The 16,929-nt window shown below is 29.2% G+C and overlaps 1 protein-coding gene across 1 annotated transcript; it reads left to right on the top strand.

The window, feature by feature from the left end:
• The first annotated feature begins 2,488 nt into the window (after window positions 1-2,488).
• Window positions 2,489-16,929, top strand: LOC100160566 (choline transporter-like protein 1). The gene is made up of 15 exons (XM_001944344.5): window positions 2,489-2,776; window positions 9,410-9,483; window positions 11,048-11,131; window positions 11,197-11,339; window positions 11,402-11,494; window positions 11,574-11,664; window positions 11,977-12,040; window positions 12,499-12,607; window positions 12,694-12,796; window positions 12,869-12,988; window positions 13,589-14,081; window positions 14,672-14,838; window positions 15,802-15,894; window positions 15,970-16,062; window positions 16,129-16,929. The coding sequence occupies exons 2-15, from the start codon at window positions 9,418-9,420 to the stop codon at window positions 16,183-16,185; spliced, it is 1,776 nt and encodes a 591-aa protein (XP_001944379.2). The 5' UTR covers window positions 2,489-2,776; window positions 9,410-9,417; the 3' UTR covers window positions 16,186-16,929.

Raw genomic sequence — 16,929 nt, 5'->3', positions numbered from 1 at the left:
GTTTTTTTTTTTCCTGTATACAAAATTTCTACCAGAAGGAGTGCTTTGATTTCAATATGTAGTACCTATCTCATCTTTTAGCAAATTGGATTAAGATGGTACTTTAAGCAGGTCATTTTTAGATTTTCTCAATAGTTATTTAATGTCACCGGAAAAACCACCGAAAAATTACAAAAAACCTCTAAAAATGGGATTTTAATTTCTAACGCTTTGTTTATCATCATAGACAATAAACAAAATAGAGAATATAAACAAAAAATATATTTCAATATTAATTCAACTTACGGGCTATAATAAATAATAACAATATAAAATATCCAGACTGACAAACCCATCTCCGCTCAGAATCGTTTTCCTTTTACAATGATATTATATCATTGAATTCAAGTGTAATACAATCCATCATACATTGACCCACGGCTCTGTTTTCTGAAAATTATCTGGACCCTCCCTATAACAAATTCCTAAATACGCCACTGGTTCACACGCGACTTTAACTTCGGGCGACGGGCGCGTATAGCGATGTAACGTCTTTTAACAACTTTTTTCATTTTAACATCGTAAGATACTAGGTCTAGAATTTCTCAATTAAACTGAGCTTCGAGGAAACAAACTTCACGCCATTATACGTTCACATAATCACATGTGACATTTATACCTCTGGCAAATACCAAAACCGAACTTGCCAAACTAAAACATATATGAAATAATATATTAATACCTATAAAATATTTAATCAGCAGCGATGACCGGACGACATAATTCACTAAACTGACAATAAGGTGCATCTAAACATTCTAAAGTTTAAACCACATATTATGCGTCCTGCTCGTTTCCTGTTTTTATATGATAAAGACAACAACATAAGTAGGTATTATAATGAATAGTGATGAGTAGTATAACGACTATATTATAATATATTATATATACAATATACTATACTATAGTGTGCATAATAATATGTCTACACTCTCAACACTCTACTACATGCGACTAAATAAACCTTAAAATATAATTACATGACGTAGGAACGTCGTACGATATTCAGTCATCAAATATTAGGCATATGTATTATATAGAGTAGTCGCGGTGGGAAACATATAATAATAACAATTCAAATACAAAACAGCGTCGTAATAATGACATGTTTCGGTCAAGGGCCGGCGTCTATCCCTATATTTATATTTAACATTCATGGACAAGTCCTCGAGTCCTTGTACACAAAGGGTGAGCACTGATTCGTAGCCAGTAATCCAGTATATAATATAGGTTCATATATATATATATAATATATTAATATATGTCAAGATTTATTCGCTTCTTTAAATTCTAAGGACGTGCGACTGTTTACCTTTATATATCTGCAGGATATATCAATCAGATTAATCAGAACAGCAAGGTCATCGTGTTATATTATACTATACTATCGACTGCCAACTTATTAGTATTAGACTTTCGGCAATCAGAAATTATGAATAACTTAAGCTGTATACGATGGAATGTTATCAACTTAATTTATATTTATTGCTATCTTGAATTGTAGACGTATAATACATTATATTATAATATTATTGTTTTATTAATTGGTAATAATTATTTGGAGCAAAAAAAAATACTTTTCCGAATTATTAGTAGGTACTTATTATTATAATTTATAATCAATGATGATACTATAACATTGTCTAGAAGACGGGCGGGCCCATATGGCCGTATCAAACCATAGAGTAATACCATTAATACTCTATGTATGATGTGACGAACACAGCGTCTTGGAGATTTCGTGTCGCGGCATAATATTATGTTTGTAAATACAATAGACAGGCGATGGGCGATCGGCATAATAATCCGGTACGTAACTATTCCATATCGATACGTATCGAATTTTTCTTCTTGAAAATCTTCAATATAATATATTTTCATAGGTTTAATAATTAATAATATCATAATTCATAATATAATATTATACGTCATTATAATACATAGGCACATAGCTTTATATATTATAGTATACAATTAATATACAATATAAGTATTATTATATTGTGTTATTTTATTGTACACGTGTCTGTTCGAGGTCACGGCGCCCATGGTTAGTGGATGGGCAACTGCACGTGAACAGACTATTTTTATTTTTACTATTTGGACTACATAATGTAATGAGAACACAATGCATACCGCAGCACTCTCAGCCACGCACCAACACGGCCGTAAGTATTTTTTTCCTTAAATCTTTGACAGGAAGGAAAGATGGAGATGGGTCGGAAGCCGGCGCGACGATATGTCTTCGATTTCTGACGAATTTCGTTTTCGTGTAGTATGCTCAGTGGAGCAGTTGCAGTTGTCCGTTGTCGCGGTTGCGATGACGTCAGCGGACGATGGGCGGTCCCGCGTCCCGCGCCGCCGCGAACGACTAAATATTATTATTATTATTACTATTTGTATTTGTATACAAAGTAGGTACAAGCCGCGGCGCAGTAACGATACTGATTACTCGCGACTCGCGTCGCCGGTTACTCGTGCGGGTTCCTCGTGGTGGGGGACGCGGACGCCGCCGTTTGTTTTTACTTTTTCGACACTGTGGCCCACTGTCCAGTCGCACTGTTGCTGCTACTACGCCCCTTCATCCGTCGTTGATTCGTGTTTTACTCGTTGCCCGTTGTTGTTGTTTTTGTTGACATCGTCGACCCAGTGTTTTGATCGAAAAACCGGTCCGCAGCCGATTTACGGGGATTACCGCCGTCGTCTTCCTCGAGTGTTTGGACGTGTAGTACAAACGGTAAGCAAATATTTATAGTGCTATAGTTAATTTAGTGAGTAAGTAATTTAATAGTTTTACACCAATATTCAAGTACACGTATGGTCCGCATACAACATCCATTTTTGATTTTTTCAGTTTTTATGCGGTTTTGAGCTTTTTATCATCGCCTTTTTAATTTTTATAACGCGTTCACATAGACAGTAGACACGCGACAGCAAAGTACAAATCATCGACCATAACATTATTGTAGTATATTACCTATACCTATACCTATAATATTATTAATATAATGTATAACGTCGTCGACAGACCGTAATCGACTGTGAATAGAATTTTTTCCACATTAAACGATTTTATGCTGCATGATGCGGCCCTTACAAGCAAATCGTCCGAGAACGCATCGATTCTGATGTACCGATCAACCGATCTGTAGCGTTTAAATCTTTTATCGGTCACCGGCCGGCGACCATCGTGTACCGCGGTTCGATTGCTAAAACTCAGTGTTTATATATGACGTTATGAGACTTACGACCGACGGATTTATGGGGCAGTGGCGTCGGATGAAAAAAATCGTTCATGGCCACGCCGCCTAAAAACGGGGTGATCATTTCAGACGAGGGTGGGAGAGCATTGAACAGTTAATTGTTATCGTTCCGAACCTCGACGACCGCCGCGACAATGCGACAACTGTAGTTAAGTACCTATTATATCAAAGGGCAAAGGCCAGAATCCGCGAAACTTATTATATTATTATTATGTACAACGTCGTTGGCCGGTATTTTTATTTATAGGCGATCCGGCGAATACCGCCAACGCTAACTTTCTACTCGACTTTCTATAATTATATGTGGTTTTTTTTTTGTTCACTCCAAGACTTGTTTATTTCGAGACGCTCTCGATTCTTAATAGTTATGAATTTATGACCGTTTTTGTGTATGTGGTTATGATAATAATATGGTAGATAATATTATACACTTTATTGCAGTTAATTGTAGCTCATTTCGTGTCCTGTTCACAAACCGCTATCTCTCAATTCATATTTATATAGACCTACCTGTTGACATACAACACGCCACACGGTATATAATCATATACCTTGCTGCCGTAATCGACCGTAAAACTTTACGAGCGTCTTATCCAGTCACTGCAGCGAAACGGGCGTGTATTGCCTACGAATATTATTTACTGTCCTGGTATACGATTGTATAAATATGTTGTTTCAAATATGAAATAAAAATTGCGACATTTTTACATCTGTATACGTCTTGCACACAAAGGTTTGCCGCTTGTACAGTTGTGTATCATAACAGGGGCGAGTTTAGGTATTTGGTGGGCGTCGGCCCTTGAACCTAATATATTATTATGGGGATAGGTGGCGAGGAACCTGAATACATAAACAGGGGATGTTACATTTTTTTATTATTAAATAACATTTAGTATTTTCTACTTGCTACTTATTTAATTCAAGTTCCTACGTAGGTACTTAATAGTACTTTATAATACATTATAAAAACCATCAAATCGGTTAAGTAATATAATAATAACAGAGCTAGACTTGAGTTATAAAAATAGAAATTGCCTAAACATAAGAGTTTGGCTCAAATTAATAATCAAAATAATAATTCTAAGCGTATAGATAATACCTAGGTAGGCAATAGTTAAAATTGAACTCCTTAAATTTGTTTTGCATAATAAACTTTGTTGTCTATAGATTATTGAACAGGCTCATTTATTTTAACTCATACATACCTGTATTACAATAATATAATACACGTTAAAATACTTATTATTATTGTGATAACATTGTCTGAAATTTTAGTTCCATAATACTACAGGGCCTTCCCGATATACAACCTTACCTCCCTATCTATAAAAAGATAAGAAAGAAATATAGTATTCAGGCTTCCACATCTTTCCTTACCACTTACTCCCATCTCAATCGTGGTTTTCCCTATATCGTACACCGGTGGAAAAACAACAGAATATTTTAAATCCTATAAGTTTCATTAGCGATTGGAGGGTAATTACCTCCTAAAGTCAAAACCTATTCGGTAATAATATAGAGTAATATTACTCTATGGATAATTACAACAATAAAAAAAATGTAATAGCAAGACCGTGTAATATCACATTGGTAGACGTATCTTTTAAAATGACATATTTTTTCGTTATTGCTTAGGCTTTGGCGCTAATTTTTTAATACTGCATTACTCCTTACAACTAATTTAGGAAAACAAAAATATTGTAAACAGAAATAAAACAACAGTCGAAGTGCGATAATATTCCCATGTAATGAACTAAAAATAAAAATGAATATTCTATTTTTTTTTAAATTTAGACTGTCCATACTCATACATATGGTCTATACTCCATAGTCTATTAGAATGTATAGGCAATTGGCCCAGTTAGTTGTTCACAAGAAACCATTACCAATTTTACTGCTAATCAAGGCACAGTTTTGTTATGATTAGGACAATATAAGGCCTTTTTTGTATTACTTCTATAGCAGTAGGTAATGTCTACAGGTAGTCGGTATCTATTCAGATTTATGTCTTTATAGATTGTAGATGATTAATGAGACTTTATTTTTGACCGGGAATATTATGATCGGTATATGAGAGATCAGGGCAAAGAGCATAGGTTAACTTTATGTGTCAAAAAATGGTGTCCAAACTATTATTTTAAGAACTATTTTTTAGTATAATCATAAATTGACTTCTCAAATTCATTATTTAACCCATCAAAAAATTTAATAAGCACTCAATTAATAAAAAAATGGAAAATTCGGGCAAAGTGGTAAACAATGAGATAAATAAATAATTTATGTTAATCCATTTAATAATTGTATAATATAAATGCGAACACATATTAAAAAATTAACCGACAGTAAAAAAACAACATTTTCAAATATTATATTTAATTTTAAAAAAAAAAAAACAAAATATAAAATTCCTCTTGGTAAAATAAAAACAAAATAAAAAATCAGGTAAGTGGATGTCGTTCTGCTGTACAGTAAGTTACAAGTGGGTCATTGTATAATGGGGATAGTATTAGACTTGAATTCAATGATATAATATCATTGTATAAGAAAAACGATTCTGAGCGGAGACGGTTTGTCAGTCTGGATATTTTATAATGTTATTATTTATTATATCATGTTAGTTCAATTAATATTATAATTTTTTATTCGTTTCTATGGTGATAGACAAAGCGTTAAAAATTAAAATCCCATTTTTAGCGTTTTTTCGTAATTTTTCGGTGGGTTTCCCATGACATTAAATAATTGTTGATAAAATCGAAAAATCACCTCTCTAAAGTACCATATTGACCCAATTTGCTAAAAGATAAGGTACTATTTGTTGAAAACGAAGCACTCCTTCTGGTAGAAGTTTTGTATATAGGATATAAAAAAAAAAAATAAATAAACACCATTGTAAAACCAATAGCTTCCTTGCTCCGCTCAGAATCTAAAATCATCTTTTCATATTATAATATATCTAAACAAAATAGACATATTCAGATTTTTTTCATCGAATAAAAATAAAATATTTCCTAAAAAGATTATTTTTCCACTTTGCTTGGATTGATTTTTTCTTAAATAAACATTATTTTTTTTAAGAAATTTAACTATTTTCTTATAAAAGCTTTTATGGTGAATGTAAACTAGTGAATGATACTAAATCATTGTCCCATCCGTAATCCACATTGATGCCAACTTATATGCTCATTATTATATTTTAATCACCAATATTCAAAAAGTTATTAACATAATTCACTTTGCCCAGCTATCTGCTTTACCCTGGTCTCCCCTAGGTAAAACAATTTTTATTTTTTCACATGGGCATCAGTTAATGGTGTTGGTACAGTATTTGCAATTTTTTTCCATTTTTGGCTTAGGTGTTAATCGATAATTTAGGCCTAGGTATTCAAGCTTTTTTTACATTGATGTGAGTTTTTATCTTTATGTCTGAAGATACTTTTAATAGAAAAAAATGTGATGATCATCAGTTTCTTGTAGTAACCTTTTTAAATTATGATTAGGCAACCATTTTGTCAAAATGTATCCTAATATTCCTTATTAGTTGTTAGTTGTTACATATTGTGTGTAGTAGGTAAAGAATTACATGTTTGTGTACCTATATTAAATTATTAAATCATGAAATATTAAATAAACAAATAATTTATAATATATTATTATGCAAGTAAAGGTATTTGCTTAAAAAAATATGCATATGATTATGTACATATTTAAGCATATTATGTTGACATTAAGGCAGGTAAAATATAAAAATAGTTACACAAATGAAGCACTATCTTGCCAGTAAAAAAAATTCTCCAGGTGAAGTCAGTAATACAAAAGCAGTAACCTAACCAATTGAAATAATAAAAGAAAATAATAGTTAAGTAATTATTGTTTGTTATTCAAATGTATACCAAGAGGCAATGTCAGTATGTTTGTAGCCAAAAACTAAAATATAAAATGCCTATCTACTTCTACTTGTTTTTCCCATTCAAAAATAATTCTTACGAGTAAAAGGAAAAGAAGCATAATTGCCAACATTGAACTATGTGTGAGATTAGAATTTAGAAATGTCATTTTTTATAGAGTGTGTTGAATTTTCAATTATTAAAATGGTTTTCATGGTCGAATTTTGACTAATTGGCAGTTCTAAATATTCTGCTTAATCAGTTAACAGTTTACAGCAATGATTTTATCTTCACACAGTGTTTTTCTGGTTTTTTTTTTTTAATTACCTTAAAATGATTTAAATGAACACTTAAATCTTTAACTGTCTAATTACCTTTCTCAATTACTAATGAAAAATAACAGTTTTAACTTTTAGTATTATATAACTTGGGCGTAATTATCTATAGTGTTATGTATAACTAAATGTAAAAATAATTACAAATTAAAAAGTTAAATCTAGTAGGTGCATTTAAGTATAAATAGAATCATGTATGATTAAAATACAATTGCAGATGTTTAGGCTCCATGGAAAATATTCAAAAATGTTTTCTATAATTTCAGACATCATCACACACTGTTATGGGTAGCATATAAATATAATATAATTGTTCCCTTCCAACAACTTAAACTTATATGTTATAATATAAATCAGATCATTATTTTAATCCCCCTTCAGGAATTATATATAAAGTTAAATCATTTTTAACTCTGAATTATAGAAGGAATAAATATAACCTATTCTTTCCCTTTTTTTCTATATTTATTATTTTAGATCAATATTATAATTTATTAAGTATTATATAAATGTTTTTTTTTTTTTTATAGACCTTTAAGACCATCTTGCCGTACGACAAATCTTCTCCCATTCTTCTCTATTTTCCGCTGTCTCCTTCTAACCCATGCCTCCGTACTCCACTCCTCCAACATTTAGGAAGTCTTTTTTGATTCCATCATCCCAGCGTTGGTCTACCTAGTAATCTTTTTTTCCTTGGGTTTTCTTGGAGCACTCTTTGAACCGTTGAATCCTGTTTTCCACATACGTGGCCTGCCCATTCCAACTTACTCCGTTTGATCTCATTTACAACATTTGGTCTGTTGAATATCTCCATCAGTTCTTGGTTGTGTAGTCTCCTCCACCTTGAAAAAATTGATCATATTATATAGGTTCGTATATTTTGCGCAGTATCTTCCTCTCAAAAATATATAGTCTATTCTCCTCCGTCTTTCGCAACATCTAACATTGTGAACCATTCATGAATATTGGTTGTATGATTGTGAGATATAACTGAGTTTTAACCTCTTTTGAAAGGATTTTAGAGGTCAATAGTTTGCCCAGTGCATAGAAGCATTTATTTCTCATTTTATTTCTATTTGAATTCTTCTACTTTTTTGAACTCGTATTGACCCACTGTTATGGTTTTGGTTATAGGAAAGTTACCTACTTCTCTACTAGTTTTCATGTATTGCGTTTTCTCCATTTTGAGATGTGGCCCTATCTTTTTTGCCAATTCTATTAACCTGTCAAATAAGTCTACTACTTTTTGTTTCTCTTCCCCTATCAGGACTATGTTATCTGCATAGGCGAACAGACTCAAGCAAGTTTTATCCATTATTACTCCTTCATCTCTTCCAATATTCATTTCTTGAATCACTTTCTCTAATGCTAAATTAAAAAGGATTGGAAACAGGGCATCACCCTGTATAAGTCCGGTTCTTACTTCTACCGTCATTGATGTTGCGTTTCCTACTTTCACTTTAACTTTAGTCTGTTTTATACTAGCTTCAATTAAATTTACTATTTTCCTTGGGAAATGGAAATGCTTCAAAATTTTGGTTATGCATTTATATTATATAAATGTAGTTAAAATGATAATATTTTTCCATTCCTATATTTTTACAAATATCGTCTTTCAAATTATATATGATCAATATGTTATTTAAATGTATTAATTAAATAATTAAATAATTATTAACAAAACCAAAGATATGAGTTTAACTTAATAATATATCAAAGATACGTGTTCCTATAAATGTAATTAGATTGTCATTATTGAGACAATTAAGTTATAAAATATAGTATTATTAATGTTATAAATTATTTTAGAGTAGTATTTTCTCAATATTTGTATAAAAAATGTGAAACTATTGTAGTACCTAATTATTTTTGGTTTTTATTGTTTTAGTTCATAAAATGGGAGACTTATTTAGTTGTTGCGGTTCTTCGGATAGAATTGAACCATCTTCACCAGATGCAAAGGTATGTAATAATTACATAGTGTAGTATTAGTATTTACTCCGGCCACTAAGATAGTGCTACCCGGCGGCGACCAAAACTCGTCCGAACTTGCGCATTCCCACCACTAAATCTGCCCATACACTGGCAACCGTCAACTCTGGCCGCTACCACTATCGCTGCTGCCGCCACCGTCATTGCTACAACTATATGGTAGAGTGGGAAAAATTTGGGTTTGAAACCGTGGAGCTTGATCATTTGGATGCGCCAACGAGTAGCGCTCTCTCAGTAGCCGAAGTATAGTCATCATGTATTAGTTATATTTCTATAATGTAGCTGAAATGCAAAATTTAACATTTACAGTTTTGTACACATATTACACAGCTTGTATTACAGGTATCACTTATAAGTTATAAATACCTATACAATTTGAGCTGTTGAGGTAATGCACATAAATCAAGTTCTACAATTTCTTCTTTTTGTTAATAGAATAAAAATTTTTCACCATTTGTCACCAACAAGGAGTTTGTTTATAAAAACTTAGTTATTAAATGTTATACAATTTACAAAAGTTTATCAGAACTGTATCTATAAATGGCTTATTAAATTATTTAAATTTGATGATCAACAATATTGTTAATAGTCCGTAAAAGCTAAATCAGGATTATATAGGGGGGGGAGGGTCATAACATAACATCCGAACATATTTGAACAGTTATGACATGGGCACAAATACACAATACTGAGCATTATGATAGAGGCACATTATGGAGATTAATATTAAATAGTCTTCACCTAAACTTTTTTGATTGCCCGATTGCTTCAGAGTACTATTACCTGTTTAATATGCCCTGTTAATCGTTCCCCCTTGTAGCTGAATTTCTATCAGGGTTTCAAGCCATGATTTTTCTAATCGACTTAACAACTTTTTTACAGCTAGGGGATAAATTGTACTGCCATTCAGTCATTATATCAGTATTCATTTACTTTCCGCTTTCTGAGTTGTAGTGGCAAACTCAAGTTTTGCCTCCTATTACTATTGACTTAAGAAAATTATCTCCATCAGATCCGAAACGTTTTAAAAATTCTTGGGCTGATCTTATTCCTTGAGCCTTGTGATCTAGAGTCAGTTGTCTGGGGTCCCATTGGTCGCATCCTGTGAAATTGAGGTGACTGGAAATGGATCACCATGAGTGTTCATTTCAGAAAGTATTCTGACTGAAATTTGCGAACTACCGAATTCCGCCACCGTTTTTCTCTTCAGACGAGGGGACTGCCTTATTTGACATACATATACTATAGTACTACTATATAGTGAAATTAATAGTATTATAAATTTATACAATGTATAATTATTATTTAGTTACTTCTCTAATCTACAGAAGCAAATATAACTTGTGTATACTACTTTGTATGCTCCTATCAGTACAATATATCATTGAAGTTTCACTGTATTACTTTGACTAACGTACCTGTATATTATGGCTGAAAAAATCTTTGTTACACTTTTAACCATACCTAATATTTAATTTGTTTGATTCAATTTCAACTTCTTGTATATTGACATTTTTATGTACTTTTTTTATAGGCCAATTTCAAAGGTCCTGTAAAAGGAAGATCTTGTACAGATTGCTCATTTTTGGTCCTTTTCTTGTTTGTATTGATATCCTTGGCAAGTATTTTATATTATGAACTTTATTTTGTACCTATTATTATTAATTTACGTTATTCTTTTAGTTTGGATTAGTCATATACTGTACATTAAATGGTGATGTAAATCGTCTGTTCTATGGCTTTGATGAATGTGGAGACATTTGTGGATTTAAAAATAAAAACCCGGATCCAAAATTTTGTACTGGTAAAGATATGACAAATAAACCGTAAGTTAATCAGTATTATTTTTAAATTATCACATAATTAGTTATACATTTGTTATTTTTAGATTCTTAAAAATCGATGCTCCTATTTATAAAGTAGCTGATTTAAAATACGTCAAGAGAGAATGTGTAGAGAGGTGTTCTGATTATAAGGATTAGTATGTATTTGTTATTATTTTTATATTATATAACATTGTTTGCTTTTTAATTAAAAACTTTTTGATTTTTTAATTTCAGCCAAGAGTTCTTACATAGATGTATTCCAAAAGGCAATGAATCAGCCATCAACAATATTTTGACAAATTCATCAATTGGCAGCTTGTTTCAAGTAAGTTTTGTTCAAATATGTCATTCTTTAGTTGTTAATTATTATATACCCATTAACTTTAGATATTAATTTTATTTTAATAATTTAGACAACACATTATTTAAGACAGTAAAAAATAGTTACCATAATTTTTTCGATGTACTTGTTGAATTATATTTGTATACATTATTATGATTTACAAAATGCAATTTCAATGACTTGGGTAATAATTGTACGTTTATTAATTTAGTTAACATTTTGATTTTTTCTGCGTTTATAGTTTTATTTAGTCGTTATGAATAACAATTAAAAATGAAGTGTTTTATTTTATAGGAGATGACCCAAGATTTACAACACACTAAATGGGATATTATATATCTTTGCATATTTGCTTTTAGTAAGTTAATTTAATATTTTAATATAATATTCATACAAACTTAATATTGTTACTTATAAGAATTTTTAATGAAAATATTTTTAAAAAGTTTTTCCGTGAAACACTTGAATAGCAATATTAATATTGGAATTTTTAATTATTTGTATTGTTGGTAAAAAAAAAAAAAAAAAACTAAAATCATAAATCATAAATAATTTTGATTGGACAATAATCATTATTAACCAAATAATATTAAACTACTAGAAGATTTAATATTATAAGTTTCATAATAACTTTTATGCAAAACTTCAAATATATATCTTACTTGATATTTAAAATATTTGAAATTGCGGTTAATTAACTATATTAATGATATAGTTTTTGAATTTTAGTATTTTGTAAGACATTGTTTTTTGTTAATTCACAATTTTTTTTATATGATTGCTAAATTTTGAGTTTTGTATTTTGTTTACTTGCAGTTGTGTCACTTGTCATTGTATTTTTGATAAGATTTGTTGCTGGTATTGTTGTTTGGTTTGTACTTATTGGTGTTGTTGTAGTCAGCATTTCAGGATCTATTTTCTTATGGTAATATATTTTAAATTTTGGGTGGTATAAAATGCATCTATACACTATCATTTTAATGGTTTTCGTACTAACATTCTATTATGTAGGATCACTTGGAAACAAAAGTCTGATTCTGAAATTAAAGATCAAGTTGCTCAACGAGATGTAAATACATACTTTGCATTCGCATTAATCGCCACAATATCCACAGTGAGTACATGTCTTAAGATACAATATTTTTATTATTAATATGTAAATTGTGTAACTTTTTATTTATATTAGATAGTTATCTTGCTAATCATTGTGGCAATGAGAAGCCGCATTGCCCTTGTTGTCCAATTGTTTAAAGAATCTGGTAAAGCTATACAGAGCATGCCATTATTACTCATACAACCAATGGTGGTAAGTTAAAAGTTAATAATAACTAATAAGTAGTTGTTAAGAATACTTTTAAAATGTATTTAAATATTTAGTGTAATTTGTATTTGAAATACAATTTATTTGAGTACTATCTTTCAAAAGTATTTGAATATAAATACAAATACATTTTAAAAGTAATCAAAGTACTTTTTTGTAGTATATTAAAATGCTTTTATGTTTATTACAAATGTATACTTAAAATTATTAATAAATATATTATTTAATTGGTTCAAGAATTTCAGTTGTCAAGTTAAACTTCAACAAGGTAGATATGAATTTTAGGTATTGTGTCATCTGTGTATTTAATGAAATCTTAAAAATTCTTAAATTAATTATAAAATATTATTTTAAGACAAATTTTCAAAATTGTAATATATGAAACAAAAATATTGTTTGTTGAAATACGACAATAAAAAGAAAAAAAAAGTATTTAATATTCTGTAATAAAATTCAAAAAAAGTATTTTGAAAGTATTTTAAATACACTTGTCAAAAAGTATTTAAATACTTAATAAGACTGCTAATAAGTATTTTATTTGTGTAATAAAAATACTAATATTTTATATTATGTTTGTCCATTCAGACGTTTTTATTCCTATGCTTGGCCATCGTTCTATGGAGTTATTTCGCTGTACTCATTCAAGGATCTGGATCACCTGCATTTGAACCACTGAGCCATAATGTTTACTATAAAAAGGATCAGTTAATGAAATTTGCTAGAGTTTATAACATTTTGGTATTAGTTTGGGTTATTGAATTTATCATTGGCTGTCAACACATGATAATTGCTGGTTCTGTTGCCACGTGGTTCTTCACTAGAAACAAAGACAATGTTTCATCTCCAATTTCAACATCTATTGGTTATTTATTCAACTATCATATGGGATCTGTAGCTTTAGGATCGTTCATTATAGCTGTTCTCCAAATAATTAGAGCTATTTTAAATTTCATTGATGAAACCCTGAAGGACTCCCAAAATGAAGTAGCAAAGTCATTGTATAAAATATTTCAATGTTTATTCAGTTGCATACAACAATTTATACAATATTTGACAAGAAATGCTTACATCGAAATCGGTAAGAAATTTTTATTTTTGTCATTTATTAGGTATACTCATCTGATTAAGATATAAAGTAGAAAATTAAATGTTATATTGTTTACTTCTTAAGTTCTAATTAAATAGATAAACTTATTCTATATTGACATTATGTTAACTGGTGCCTGCTCATGTCTTTGTATAATATTCCAGCCACACTCCCTTGTAGATTTTTACAAATATTTCAAAAAAAAAAATAAAACTTACATAAATATTTGTTTTAGAATTTCAACATGTGATAATAATTTTAATGAAAACATTACAAATTTATCCATTTTTCACTGAAAAAAATATATAACAAATAGTTTTTTATAATTTAGTTACTATACAGCATAATCAGGTGATCTAATTGGGGATATAATGTGAACTTGTGGCCAAGGGCCATTTAATTATGCAATTACAGTTATGTTATAATTGAGAATAATTATTATTCGATACGTTTTTGGAATTTGGATTATTAAAATATACTTTATAATATATTATATTTGTTTAAATAGTTATGATAATTTAGATTTTATATCATAAAGTGATTGATTATTTGAAATTAATAATGTAATTTTTAATTTTTAGCTATTTATGGTGATAACTTCTGTAGATCAGGGCAACAAGCTTTTAAAATGATAACTTCAAACGTACTACGTGTGGCTGCCATAAATTCTGTTGGAGATTTTGTGCTTTTCCTAGGAAAAGTACTTGTGGTCACATCCACTGTTCTACTAGGCTTCAAAATGCTTGAGGTACTGTAATCAATATTAAAATTAATTAATATCTAACATTGTTTATAAATTATACGTTTTATATCTAATATACGGGACTGTGATAATTTATTATTTACCGTTGATATCATATTAGTACTGAATGCTTTAATGCTTTATAACTTCTTGACTTATATCCAGGGCATGAAACCGCTTATGAAAAATGTAGCTACCGAGTTTAGGGATTTTGAGAATTAGTGTTAATTAATTAGCGGTTACCAAAATTATCTCTAAAAAAATGTGGTTATCGGTTTGGAAGCAGTTTTAATTCTTCAAGATTACTGGTAACTACTTTGCAAACAGTGTTTTCCATTTATGTTTATTTGGAAAATTTTAGTTTTACTTTAATTCACACCAAACAATATCCACTTAATAAAACGGTTCAGAACAAGTTAAATAATAAATAAATACTTAAATGGCTATATTTTATCATTTGAGGCTATGGATAAATTAAATAAGAATTACATTACCTACAACCATTGATTGAAAAATAGTTCATGGAAAAGTGTTAATCAACATCAATAAACTACAATATAATAAAATAAATAATAATCATCTAATATGTTTATTGTTTTGTAATATGTCTATGAATCAATGAATCGTACTTAGTATCTTGGTGCTTATTATTTATTATTGTGGCTATATATAGTATACTGCCTTTAATCGTATTTATTATATTGAAGATAAAATTATTAATCAATAAATAGAATTCAATTTCCAAAAACCAAAAAAAAATAAAATTATAAAAATCGTAAAATTTTTTGATATTTTGATTTTGTTGAATTGACTGATTTTGAAAAAAAAAAATGGTTACCGCTACAAGTTACCCTTTAATTGAACTTGGTGGTTACTGGTAATTGTTAATCGTTTCTCAAAATTAAAACGGTTACCAATCAAATTCTTTAATACATTAATATATTTAATATTTATTGAAATTTGTTTTAGACTAAACCTGGAGTTCTTCATTTGTGGGTTCCGCTTACAGTTGCAGGAATTTTCGCCTATTTCGTGGCCCATTGTTTTATTTCTGTATATGAGGTAAGATATTCATTTTTTTTTTATTACAATGTATAAATACTATGTAGTAAATATTAAACTTAATTAAATCTGTAGATGGTGATTGACACAATATTTATGTGTTTCTGCGAAGATTGTAATCTAAATGACGGAGTCACTCAAGAGTATTACATGAGTAAAGAACTTATGGTGGGTTAAATTATTAAATGTTTACATACCAATACTAATAATATAATTCTAATTTATTTTAAACAGGACTTTGTTGAGAGCAGTCAAAAAGTATTAAGAGTTGGTGATGGGGCTACAAATTAATTTAAATCCACAAATCTACAGTTACATTAATAATTATGTATTTATTAATATTTATAAACTATGGAAAAGTACAATTATCAATGCTACAAGTTGGACGTCCGCATTCAATTTACTATTTTATTTTATAATTTTTTTATTGCCATTATTATGTATAATTTTTTATTTTATTTTTTACTAAATGCTAAAAATTCATTAGAAGGACTAATGCCATAAGAAGAACAATTTTTTTTCATACATTTATATTTTTTTCAATTAAGATAAAAATGTATTGATTCCTTTCTACAGAAATCTAACAATGTTATTCAATCTCACAATAGTTTATAACAATTTTTAAATGTAGGTAGGTAAGTATTAAAGTGGTTTTAGTGTCTTAATATTTATTTTTATTTTATATTTAAATGTATTTAATTATGTATGCTCGTTTATTATGACTAAAGAATATGGTATTTGAACTTGTATTTATGAAAAGGTTGATTCTAAGTGGCTTTTAAAATGAATCAATCATTTATTGAAAAAATTCAAATTACAAACCATTTAATTATAACATATTTCCTATAATTTATAATATATTATACATTTCCTAATGACATAATGTATCCAGTTATTTTCATGTTGTATATTTAAGACACTACATAAACTATTCCATGATATTATGTGCTTTTTATATTCAAATTTATTTTTATATCTATTTTTTTTGTATTTACAAATATATACTATTATATTCTATAATCTCAAACCATTTAA

This window comes from Acyrthosiphon pisum, chromosome A1 (genome assembly GCF_005508785.2).
Source record: "Acyrthosiphon pisum isolate AL4f chromosome A1, pea_aphid_22Mar2018_4r6ur, whole genome shotgun sequence".
NCBI lineage: Eukaryota > Metazoa > Arthropoda > Insecta > Hemiptera > Aphididae > Acyrthosiphon > Acyrthosiphon pisum.
The sequence above is the reverse complement of the archived record's forward strand: the minus strand, read 5'-3'. Positions and strand labels throughout refer to the sequence as shown.